General features: G+C 38.8%; 1 protein-coding gene across 5 annotated transcripts in view; it reads left to right on the forward strand.

Annotated features, from left to right (window-relative positions):
* SCAF8 (SR-related CTD associated factor 8) overlaps positions 1–13,409 on the forward strand; it is a 106,583-nt gene that overhangs the window by 15,481 nt on the left and 77,693 nt on the right. For all 5 annotated transcript variants that reach the window (XM_054195015.1, XM_054195017.1, XM_054195014.1 and 2 more), the window contains 2 exons: positions 10,355–10,438; positions 11,822–11,866. In XM_054195015.1, the coding sequence (XP_054050990.1) occupies positions 10,355–10,438; positions 11,822–11,866 (129 nt within the window). The remainder of the gene's footprint in view (positions 1–10,354; positions 10,439–11,821; positions 11,867–13,409) is intronic.

Below are 13,409 nucleotides of genomic sequence, written 5' to 3' on the forward strand. Positions count from 1 at the left end.
CACATCTGTACAGTTGAGTTAGGATAAGAACTTATAAAATAGCAAAATTTTATTTTTACTATTCAGACACTAACAAAACAGGTTTAGAGATAGTCTTATAAAACGAGAACAAAAATCCACCCTTAAAACTACCTATTACTTTGATCATCTTGAAGACTTTCACTGCTATCTGTCTAATAAACTGTTACGTGCTTACATGACGATTTGGCTGGCATCTGATTCTTACCTTGCAAGATCGTTAGCCTGGGAATTTGTCATGTTTTAACCCCAGCCTGAACTAAGAACTGTGCAATCGTTTGCTCACTCCCTGCTGGTAGGATGGGGGAGAGAATCAGAAGAGTAAAAGTGAGAAATCTTGTTGGTTAAGATAAAGACCGTTTAATAGGTAAAGCAAAAGGTGTGCACACAAGCAAAGTAAAACAAGGAATTCATTCACTGCGTCCCATTGGCCAGCAGGTGCTCCGCCATCCGCAGGAAAGCGGGGCTCCATCATGTGTAACAGTTACTTGGGAAGACAAAACGCTGTAACTCTGAACATCCCCCCCTTCCTTCTTCCCCCAGCTTTATATACTGAGCACAGTGTCACATGGTATGGCATATCCCTTTGGTCAGTTGGGGTCAGCTGTCCCAACTGCGTCCTCTCCCAATTTCTTGTGCACCTCCAGCCTACTCGCTGGTGGGGTGGTGTGAGGAGCAGAAAAGGCATTGGCTGTGTGTAAGCACTGCTCAGCAAGAACTAAAACATCCCTGTATTATCAACACTGTTTTCAGCACAAATCCATAACAGAGCCCCATATGAGTTATGATGAAGAAAATTACCTTAGCCGAAACCAGCACAGAATTGCTTTCATTGAGGCAGATTAGGATCTGTTGATGTGTAGCTTTGTGGACTCATTTTGTCCCTGAAGTGCCATTCAGATTCAAGCCTTCCCTTTAAGGATTTCCTGTGATTTATATTTGGTGTTAATCAAACATGCATACTTCTATCAACGGTTTATTGATTGTTCCCCATGTAATTATAAAAATGGCTATGTGCATAGGGTATGGCTGGATGGAATCATCATACAGGAAAGCAGTAAAAAAACTTCCCTCACACAAATTCCCTGCAAATTGATCTGTTGTTTTCTTTAGCTATAATTGCATGGGGAAGATTAATGTTCATTTGTATTTTGTAGTTTCCAGTATTGTTTGCAATGTGTTTGGAGCTGAGCATGTTCAGTCATTTAGAATATTGAGATGGGGGGAGTTCAGAGTCTTGTCCACAGCTTTCTAGAATAAACTGATAAAGCATTACATTTGGATTGATATTGCAATCAAATGTATACTGCTGTTAAGCGCGCTGAGTTTTGAAAAAAATCACTGACACTTTTTACAGTAACGTGAAAGTATTGTCTTTTACTATGCTTTTTCTCACAGAAGAAAATAAAATTATTCCCAAAAGGTTATACGGGAAGCCTACATTTAATGTACTTTCTAACTTGGTTATTTAACACTTACTCTTTAAAAAACTGAGCCAACAGTTTGGAAACAGTCTCTCTTACCAGTACAGTCAGACTCCTTGTGACTTCCCTCTGATCGTGTTACACTTCCCCCTCCCCACCCCGCCCTCCATCAAATTCTGTGGAAGTTTAGTCTTTGTTCCTTGTTAACATTTATGTTCTTTGGAAGTCATTAATTTTGTTTTCTTTAGCATTGGACATGCAGTTTCTGTTGCTCGGTTAATTTGTTGTGTGATAATGCCATCTACCTTGAGAGAGGGAATGTCTTACCTTTAATTTTCTGAGTAATGTGCCATAGTTCAAGAATGGACAGTACAAAACAAAGCTTTGTATAATTTTGCAATGGAATTTTATAGGGTTTTTTTTTTTGTCAGGGTTTAACCTTTCAGTGTATTCAAGTCAGTTGGTCTTACTGAAGCAGCATTCTCCCAAATATTGTGTTTGTGTTGTGGAGACTTTGCTCAGGAGAGCCTTTGTGTCAGAATGACTCTTGGGTGAATACATAGCCCTTTGCAGCAGTGCTCTTTTCCGGGTAAATATCAGTAGACTGTTTCTCCCCCTTACATATTAGGATAGCTGGGACATGAATATTGGTTTTGGTTAGGTTAGCATATTCTTTTCAGTTTCTGGAGCAAAATCAATTACTAAATGAATGGGAAAAATAAATTGATCCAACAACGTGTGAGGTGGTTTTTGAATTAGATTTTGATACGTATGTATATCATCAACTGGCGATAGAAGTGCAGTGTTTAAAGAGAAATTTTTATTCTCTTAGCATACATTTTAAAAAGAGACTCCAAACTGTGGTGCTCACTACAGCGGTGCCTCAGATTTCAACAGCAAGTTTCTGTACTTACTGGTTTTTCATGTAAGAAATGATGCAAATACTTTCGCTATGCAAGTCTTTCCAACTATGAATTTATGAAAATAACTAGAGAAGACAGGTTTCGTTGGTGGTCACATATCTATCAATAGTGATCAGATGGTTAAAGAAATACTGATCAGTTTTTGTCTTTTGGGGCAAGTGTTTTGTATGAGTTGGTGTTTATCCAGAAAAGCAGGTAAATGGCTAGTGAATGGAATTAGGATGATTTTCTTCATAAATCACAGAATCATAATGGTAGCTCAGCTGTAAAGCGTGTTTTTTGAAGTTTGCATAATGGTTTGTGTGTCTCTGCTTTCTTCTTCCAGCTTGTATTGTAAATGTGAGTAGTGTGCTTCAAAACTTCTGAAACTTGTGATTTTGTCAGCCGCTTGAAGATTACAGTGTTTCACTTTTGACCCTCTTAAATGGACTGTGTTTCTGTTGTGGAAAAAATGCAGCTGCCTGATGGGATAAAACTTTCTTTCAGTAAGTTTTTTTTGAACTGAGAGCTGCATATACTAGCATACAAATAGCTACCTGTATTTTATGCAGTTATTTAAAAGAGTGGGTGTGTTTCATTATGGTATCTGGGCACAGACTTAGCAAGTTGGTGGTAACGGTTCAGGAGTGAGTCAGGTCCGTTCAAGGCATGCCAGAGCTGCCCTCCCAGGCTGAGGAAAACCAGGTCGTGCAGTCTGGGGCCACATCCAGCAGCCTGGCTCTTGCTCGCTCCCTGGTTATCTCTTTTTGTGTGCTCCTTCAGTCCCATCCTTCTCAGTTGATCACCACTACTCAGATTGTATTGACATCTGCCATCCCCTTGGTAATTCTGTTTGCATGCCGAAGAGTCCTAGCCACCTTTGTTCTTCACTTAAAAGCTTCTCCACAGTTTTCATTACTCCTAGTGATTTCACCCCAGCCTTGGAGATAGAGGGGAGGGCAGAAATTGCAGAAGTATTGAGAGGATGAGAGTGCCCTGTAGTTTAGTACAGTTGCCTAAATAATGTTGTGGTTCTAAAAGTCTGTTTGCTGCATTTACTACTGCGGTTTTTCTGGTTTTCTGTTGATGCCTTCAAAGAAATGTTTCATGTATCAGCAGATCCCTTTCCTGAACGTCAACAGTCAGCTTCAAAGCCCCGTGTCCACTACTTCATGTGTACTCATGCTTAATTTGTCTGCCTTTTTACTGCTTGTTAGTGTCACTGGTGTTTCTCTGCACTTTTGATAGTCTGTGACTTTGTCCTACCCAGAATATACTTGATTGCACAGGCGCAGTCCTCAGCACAAGTGGGACTCTATTGGGACTTCCCTCTATTATAAAAAAAAATGACTGTTTATTCAAATTGTTTGCTAGCTGTTTTTAAGGAGTAATGGATCAGGTTATTTGTCATGCAAGGGCCTGCTTAGGAGAACTTGCTTTCTTTGGAGGCTTTTGCGAGAGATCTTCAGTAAACGTCTTTTGGTAGTCCAGGTAGACTATATCAGTGATTTCTCATGTGCTTGAGGTTTTCAGAGGGCAATAGACTGAGATGTGGCTTTTCCTTACAACAGCTGCATGGAATTATCTGTGTGCCCACTAATTCTTTTCTTTCAAGTAATTTATACAGTTTTTTCTGGTGAAACATTGAACCTAACTGATCTGCTGTTTCCTAATTCTTCCTTTGAACCCTTGTCAGAAATTCATGTTGCTTTTCCTGTCTCATATAAGATTGAGACTCTTTCAAGGGAGAATTCATGAATCAGTTATTAATCTTTCATTCTTGAGTTCTGTTCTAGCACTTCATTATTTTTCATGTTGTGAGCTTGTTCTTTACCTTCTTATAAACACGCCTGAGGAGGATTCTGGTATGGAAGTCTCCATGATTTTTCCTCAGTGTGTAGATCTAAAAAGAGAAGGGGAGTGTTCTTTTTCTGTAGGGCTTTATCTCCTGTGAGTCCTTCTTTATGTGCTGATTATCCTGGAGGAGCACTCTAATAAATCTGCTATTCCTTCTCTCGTCTGGAAAGGGCTGATTTTTATGCTTTTTCCTGTTTGTTTCTCAAACTTGATTGCTTTATTTTTTATATGTACATTACCAGCTAGAGCTTATGGTTACTCCCCCCAGCCCCTTTGGGTACCACTTCTGATTTTCTGAAATATATAATTTTACTTCGGATCATTTCCCTGACTTAACTATTTAGCCATGTTGCCATTTTTTCCTAGTTTGTTTAAAGACTTCTTTTACGTGAGGGCCAGCATGAATGCCTTACAGAAGCATGATCAGGAAATAATTATAGCAAATTGTTTTGGCTAAGCATTTGTACAAAAGGCTATTAAGGAAAAAATGAGCAAGAATATAAGCACAAGTTTTAAAAGCAAACCCAATATATATATATTTAACTCTTTATTTCCATATTTTATAATCCTGAATAAATTGCTGTTATTTTGCTTTAACTAGATTTGAAGAATACCCGATTTCTTTAAATACCCACTGTCTTAAAAATATCTATGCTAGATGAAAAACCAAAGTTTTCATTACTTGAGAGGTAACCAAGTCTCGCTTCTCTAGCCAGCCTAGCAGTAGAGCAAGTGGATTTGTTGGATGGACTATTTGATGGATAAGGAGTTGGCTGGTTGGCAATATCCAAAGAGTTGCAGTTAATGGCTCAATGTCCAAATGGAGATCAGTAACAAGTGGTGTCCCTCAAGGGTCCATATTTGGACCGATACTATTTATTATCTTTATTAATGACATAGTGGGATTGAGTGCACCCTCAACAAGTTTGCAGATGACGCCAAGCTGAGTGGTGCAACTGCTGGAGGGAAGGGATGCCATCCAGAGGGACCCTGACAGGTTTGAGAAGTGGGTCAGTGAATCTCTTGAAGTTCAACGAGGCCAAGTGCAAGGTCCTCCTGCACCTGGGTCAGGGCAGTCACCAGTACAGTGACTGACAGTACCTCATCAGTACAGACTGAGTGATGAATGGGTTGAGAACAGCCCTGAGGAGAAGGATTTGGCGTTATTGGTGGATCAAAAATAAGACATGGGCCAGCATTGTATGCTTGCAGCCCAGAAAGCCAACTTCATCCTGGGCTGCATAAAAAGAAGTGTGACCAGCAGGTCGAGGGAGGTGATTCTGCCCCTTTACTCTGCGCTGGTGAAACCCCAGCTGGAGTACTGCATCCATTTCTGGGGTCCCCAGCACAAGAAAGACATGGACTTGTTGGAGCGGGTCTAGAGGAGAGCCAGGAAGATGATCAGAGGACTGGAGCATCTCTCCTATGAAAACAGGCTGAGAGAGTTGGCGTTGTTCAGCCTGGAGAAGAGAAGGCTTCAGGGAGATCTTATTGAGGCCTTCCAATATTTAAAGGGGGATTATAAGACAAGTGATAGGATGGAGGTAATGCTTTTAAACTAAAAGGGGATATCTATCTGAGAATAGATATTAGGAAGAAATTCTTTACGATGAGGGTGGTTAAGACACCGGAACAGGTTGCCCAGGGAAGCTGTGGATGCCCCATCCCTGGAAACATTCAAGGTCAGGTTGGATGGGGCTTTGAGCAACCTGATCTGGTGACAGATGTCCCTGCCCATGACTCGGGGGGGGAGGTGCGGAATTAGGTGATCTTTAAAGGTCCCTTCTGACCCAAACTATTTTCTCATTCTAAGCGTAGAGTGATTCCTGGTTGACTATTAATAGATGTAGGGTATAAATTTGCTGAAGATACAGCTAAGAACACGTGTGCTGTGCGTAGGCATTCAGGAAGGTGTTTGTGCATGATAGGATATCTGTACTCAGAAAAGTGGGGGTTTTGTCCCTCTTTCATTTGGATTAAACTATGCTGGGGATATCTTTGTTTTATGTAGCTAAATTCTATTTAATACTAAAAGGTTGAGTTAAGAAATTTTAAGAAATGTCACATTTCTTAATTTTGTAAGCAAAACTTGAATATTAATTATTTCAAAGCAAGTATTGCATTAAGTGTTGCAACTGAAGTCTGCTACTTCAGACTTTCTCTATACACTGACAGACCTAAATCACCAGTTTTCCAAGTGAAGGTACTTTTCAGAACAAAACTTATTTATAGGAAATTAAAAGCTTCTTGAAGACAATTAAGGAAAAATAATTCAGAAGAATAATTTTTTTATTGGCTTCTTCCAGGTACTAAATTTGGGATTTGTGTTTTCCTTTAAATGGCAGTTAAAACCTGGAAGAGGTATATCCATTGTCCAAAAAGCCTATCTCTACAGAAGTATGTTCTTAATTTTGCTGTTTCTTTTGGTTCATTTTTTTATTTTTCTAGCTTGAATTTTATGTCCTTAAACCTCATGTGAAATTTGTCACTCTGCTACCTGGAATAAATGGGATGCCAGCAACAACCCATGGTATCCCGTTGTTTTTTGGCATATTCCGGAGTGTACTACTAAAATACCTGGCTGCACACAGCTGATGTTTCAGAATCAGTTGTGTGCAACTCTTCCATGTTTCCCAGCACCGTGTTGTGGCTTTCTTGGTGTTTTGAACTGCTCCATCCCCTTTTTTTCCTTGATCATTTCAAAGCTGATGAGTCAGCGGTTCTGACTCCTTATGGCTGTGTGTGTCATAGGTGGAGGAGCTGCTGTTCCTATCTCTGCTGGGACTGTTTTCAGATTGGCAAGGTGGCTTCTTGAATTTAGGTTGATTTCATATTTGCTTACATATTTGTGAATTGTTTTTACTAGGATTTTGGGCATTGAGAGTCCTGACCAGGAATACCCAAACTGATTCTGCTAAGGCACTGCCTGAATGTAAGCAAAACGTTTCTGCCACCGTAGTGGCCCCAGAAGTAGTTTAGCTGTAGTTGTCCATCATCCAGCCAAGTCAATAGCTAGGATGAGTGACCCAGAGTCTGGTAAATCACCTGTGAGTAGCTGGAAGTTGAGCACTGAACTATGAGTATAAAACAGAGAAGAAACTGATTTGAGTCTCTTGATTTTCTGCCTCTTTTCTCCCTTCCCCCTGCGGTGGTGAAGCACATTTCTATATTTGAATTCTAGAAATGTATTGCTTTTTGTTGTATAAGAAGCACGTAAGTAATTCAGAGTATTTTGCAACAGCAATTAGTGTTAGTGTGAAGTAGTAACGGTTGTTTTAAAAGTGCCTGTCTAGCTGTTAACTGGTTATAATTTCACTGTTTTAATGGAAATACTTTTAAGCTGAGAAGACAGATACTTATGCCTGGACAAACCAATTTTTTCAGTTTGTCTTGACAGCTATACAAAATTTTAGTTAAAACTGTTTTTGTCAGGAAAGGATAGAAAAAAAGCATCTCATGTTTGTAGGGAGAAGAAATCCCTGTCTCTTGGAAACTCAAAGAATACTGAAGAATATCTTGTTAGCTTCAGAGTGATAAATGATTATAACCAACTTGAGGAGCATGACCTGTATTTAAGATTGTCTAATCCTTTCACTGTGTGATCCTGTTTACTGTTACAGTTTACTTTGTTAAATGTAAACAATTCTGAATTATGTTTTCTGAGCTAGTGGTTTGCCAAAAGTTGAATAAATCTCGGCAATTTAAAGATATTGTTAATATCAGTATGGATATTAATCTAGTTCAATATATTGAATTGCTCAGGGTGTGTAGCAGGAGAGGAGAGGGATCTTTTCGCTCTGTTTCTGTTTCAATGACCATTTTATGGAAAGACTCCAATTCTTCCTGTCTTTAGGGAGGAAATAAAAAATTGTCTATGATGGTCATTCCCATTATCAGGGCTCTATTTTTGAGCTAGTGTGCTACTAAACGTGTGTCGTAAACAAAATACAGTGTAAGTTAAGTCAAGAATATCCTTATAACTCATTTGACATTTTGTATCTGGTTGTCTTCTATGACAAGATGACCCAATTATTGGATGAGGGAAAGGCTGTGGACATTGTCTACCTAGACTTTCGAAAAGCATTTGACACTGTCCCCCATAGAATTCTCATGGAAAAACTGGCAGCTCATGGTCTGGATGAGCATACGATCTGCTGGATCAAGCACTGGCTGGATGGGCGGTCCCAAAGGGTGGTGGTCAATGGAGTTAAATCCAGCTGGCGGCCAGTCACAAGTGGTGTCCCTCAGGGCTCAGTGTTGGGACCATTTCTGTTTAACATCTTTATTGATGACCTTGATAAGGACATAGAGTGTATCATCAGCAAGTTTGCAGATGACACAAAGCTAAGCGGGAGCGTTGATCTACATGAGGATAGGGAGGCTCTACAGAGAGACTTGGATAGCTTGGACCGATGCGAATGGAATGTGCTTCAACAAGGCCAAGTGCCGGGTCCTGCACTTGGGCCACAACAACCCCATTCATCGCCACAGGCTTGAGGAAGTGTGGCTGGAGAGCTGCCTGGCAGAAAAGGACCTGGGGGTTCTAATTGACAAGGGGCTGAACATGAGCCAGCAGTGTGCCCAGGTGGCCAAGAAGCCAGTGGCATCCTGGCTTGTATTAGAAATAGTGTGATCAGCAGAAGTAGGGAGGTGATTGTCCCCCTGTACCCAGCACTGGTGAGGCCACACCTTGAGTATTGTGTCCAGTTCTGGGCACCTCAATACAAGAGAGATATCGAGGTGCTGGAGCGAGTGCAGAGGAGGGCAACAAAGCTGGTGAAGGGCCTGGCTAATAAATCTTATGGGGAGCGACTGAAGGAGCTGGGACAGTTTAGTTTGAGGAAGAGGAGGCTGAGGGGAGACCTCGTCACTCTCTTAAACTACTTGAAAGGACATTGTAGAGAGGTTGGTGCTGGTCTCTTCTCACAGGTAATTAGTGATAGAAAAAGAGGGAATGGGTTCAAGCTGCAGCAGGGTAGGTTTAGGCTGGACATTAGGAAAAAATTCTTCACAGAAAGAGTGGTCAGACACTGGAATAGGCTGCCCAGGGAGGCGGTGGAGTCACCATCCCTGAATGTGTTTAAGACTCGTTTAGATGTGGTGTTAGGGGATATGGTGTAGGGGAGAACTTTGTAGAGTGGGGTTGATGGTTGGACTCGATGATCCCAAGGGTCTTTTCCAACCTAAATGATTCTATGATTCTGTGATTCTTATGTATGAAAGCAGCAAATACTGGACAGTTCCTTGTCAGTTAACACCTAGGGTTGAAGAAGAAAAGAGCAGCATTTTGTTCAAAGCCATATATTGTGAATAATCAGGTTTTCACAGCAAGTAAATAGCCTTGGACAATGGAGTCCTGGTTCAGTGTGAAGGAAGGAGTTGTTTCCAATTACCACCTATCAGTCATAGCTATGAAGTTATTTCATGTACCGTTTTCACTGTGTAGCAAATTTTTCATTAATATCTGTCATGCTGGATTGCTTCTGCTAAGAGATGTATGTACTTAGTAAAAAGAATAGTTATTACTGCATCCGGGGAGAAAAATGTTGCAAAACTCTGCTACCTGTGTACTGTGGCAGTTTTGGTGGTTAGATAGTAATGAAGATACAAAGCTGTGTTTAGAATTGAGAACCCAGCTGGATTTCTGCTTAAGCATTTGTAATACTTCTGATACATTGTTTCTCTGAGTTAAGACAGTGAACCAAGGAGGTGTATACTTTTTTCAAGTCTGCTGTTTTCAGTAACAAAATTGCTACATGCTTATTCCCACTGGGCTGGATTTTTTTGTTTAATGGAAAATAAAACGATTTGATTCAGCAAGCATATGATGATGAATATAGTAAGTATTTGGTTAAGCTTCTGTTATGCTTCCATAAAGCTAGTCAAGTATATTTTTTTTTTGCCTTAGAAAGAAAAACTTGACGAAAGCTACTGTATTTGCATATTGTATGTATTTCCTTTGTAACTTCACCTGCAGGTTTCTGCTGTATTTAGTACTAATAAAACTAGGTATATAGTGACCATTGCAAAGAAAAATCTGTTATCTTTTAAGCATTTTTGATCTTGCAGTATATTTTATTGTGGGTTTTTATTTTTTCTTATATTGTTTACAACTCCAGAATATATTTCTGATAACTTTTTTTTTTTTGGCAGTTGTACTCGCTAAATGATTATAAGCCACCCATTTCTAAAGCTAAAATGACACAGATCACCAAGGCAGCAATCAAGGCTATAAAGGTAAGAAATTGTCTAGCTTCTTTTGACTTCCTTTCCATTTCTCATCTGTGTCGAAATAACCAAATAGCTTAAAGAACTTGCTTCACAACTTTCCACCTCCCTTGTACAATTTCCAAGTTATGATAAAATGTGGCAGTGATGGAATTTTCAGGAGTGCAGCAGAAGGCTTACCTTGTTGTGTGACTTTCATTTGCTGGTTGTCATATGTGAGAAAGAATTATACCAACTTGACTTAGTCAGATCTGAAAGACAGGGTTTTTTCCTCTGTTTAAAAAGGACATTGCCTCAGAACAGATGAATGAATATAAAAATACCATTCCCTTTTTCACCCTTCCCCCCCCGCCAAAAAAATGTAAGATATGTGTGCCTTTGGATCAATGTAATTGATTACATTTTATTTCATTTTTATAAATTCCTAGCATACCCTTTCATGGGTGTTGTTCATAGATTCGATTTTTTATGTTGCTTGGATACAAATTGTTGTTATATTTTAGCATTAGTTCACTAATTAAAGACTTTTCTTGCCACAAAGTAAAATTAATTGCCAAACAGCAATGGAGCAGCAGAAAACAGCACAGAAAAATGATGAAGGAAAGAAGTATGCCGTTAGTGTTAAGCATTGAAACAAATGGAAACTCAGTAAAAGCTGGAGAGGTGAAAAAGAGAGATAGGATAAAAGCAAAAAAGCCATGAACTTATGCTCTTCATACCTACATCGCTCTGCTAAGAATGTAGATACGTTTTCAAATAATTAAATCCATAGTGGTATTTTGTGTAATTCAGAGAGGGAATAATTTGATGACAGAAAAGTGAAATTCACCAGCTTTCTTCAATAAGAGAAGTCTAAATAAATTAAAGTCTATGTGTTGCAATATAATGAAAATAATAAAAACTTGTATTGAACTTAAACAAGTAGTAAATGGTTCTATAAATTAAAGAATTAAATGATACCAAAACGTTTTATCATGTATTTAACTTGGAAATCTTGCTTACACTCATCATTTCAATAACAACATTTAATTTTGTATAGCAATTACTGAGTTGATACAGAACCATTGTGATGATACATGAGATTTGAAAAAAAAAAAAAAACCCAAAACAAAAAATAGGCCAGTTTTAAAGAAAAAGTATTCAGTAGATGCTATAAGGTCTTCCTGTACTCATGTTTTTAGGTTTTTAAAGTGAATGCTTAGAAAATAAATGAAATACAGAGAAGTGCTACCCGTAGTAACATTAGGCTAACATCTTTAGTCATGTACAATGAAATAACCATTTCCTTTGAAGGAACAATTATATTATTCTCTTTCTCTTATCTATTTCATGATATCAAGTATACATATCTTCAGGTTTTCTCCTCAATTGAAATATTATTTTATTTTCCAGTTCTACAAGCACGTTGTACAGAGTGTTGAGAAATTCATTCAAAAGGTAAGTCAGTCATGGGTATTTTGTGTTATCACTGAGAAAAATTTCCTCGCTTTGGATTACAGAATATTGAAGACCATTGAGTTTTACATACACGTATGGATTAACATTATTGTCATACATTAATCTATTTCAGCTTTTGATCACATTCAGTTTCTGCTAGTAATCAGTAACTGATTGTAACCCATGTCACAGAAAGACAAATACTTTGACCTCATTTTGTAGTTGTGATATAGTTTGATCTGAATGACTGTGGATACTGTTTTAGGACTACTTCTATATGTATTAATTTAATGTTAAAAGAGGCTGTCAGTGTAGCCCTTTTGAACAGCTCACAGCAAAAGAATTGACAGTGGTTTGGCGAGTGACAGTTGCATTTGCTTTTCTGCCAAGGGAAGATGAGCATTCAGTCTCATCTTTTGTGTAGCAGGAGATGTAGCATTTCAGTTGGTGGTTCCTGCTAGCAATTAAAAAAACCCAACAACTTACGTAGCTAGACCGGTACTACTTTTTGGGAAGATGCAATATAAATTTAAAGATTCTGAATAATGAAGTATTTTATTGCATTATGGGGTTTTTTTGCAGCAGTTACTTATTCTTGGGTAAAACTGCATTTTACTTTTAGTTGGAAATGTAGGGATTCCAATTTGTGAGTCTTTCCTCCTTGTCTGCATTGTACCTGATTGTTGAATCGATCATTTTGGTACTGAATTTCTTCTCCTTTTGTAAATAGGAGTAAATTGTGTTCTTTTTATTTTTGACAAACAAGCTAGAGAAATTAGTCTGTTAATATTGCAACGTTGGATGCAATTTTTCTTCTGTTGTCCATTTTCAAGAAGCAGCCTAGATTGCTCTCTGTCAGTAACCTATCCTCCTCATTACCTTTTGTTCTTTGGTGCCCAGTGTATGCTGCAGTGCCTTTTGACAGTGGTTAGACAGTGTAAACAAGGTTCAGCTTCAGCCTGGTGCTTTTAACTATCTCAGAACAGTTCATGAGTGAATTATTTAGGTACTAGAACATCAGTTCTATGTGGAAAATGTGCCATATGTATGTTTCGTGGCGGTAGTGAAGACTAGTAGTATACTTTACCATCACTGCTAGTGTTTTGAGAAGTAGTTGTCTTTTGGGGCATCACCTTTGACTTCCTCCACCTCTAAGAAAAGGGGTCACAGTCCTCTTATCCCTCTTTAATTCTACAGGTGGACATAGGAGGATGAGATCAGGTGTACATCTTATCCATCTCTGTTCAGTAGCATTTTGCAGTTTCATGTCCTGAAATTAATCTGAAATTGCCTGAGTTCCAAATAGTGCTTTTTAGTTGCTGTGGCTCTGATAAGAGTATGGGTTATCTTCACACATTTGTGTTCACTGCTCAGTACTACTTGATAAGGGAGTTCTGCACTGTTCATTGCTGGTTAGATGAGGCAGATACATGTTGTAATTGATAACCTTGTTAATGATCACTCTGGATTAGATGTTTCCCTTTGGTGGGCTTGATGTGTTTTTCAGTATTTCATGAATGATTTAGTGAAACACGCAAATTAC

This window comes from Rissa tridactyla, chromosome 3, assembly GCF_028500815.1.
Source record: "Rissa tridactyla isolate bRisTri1 chromosome 3, bRisTri1.patW.cur.20221130, whole genome shotgun sequence".
In the NCBI taxonomy this organism is placed as follows: domain Eukaryota; kingdom Metazoa; phylum Chordata; class Aves; order Charadriiformes; family Laridae; genus Rissa; species Rissa tridactyla.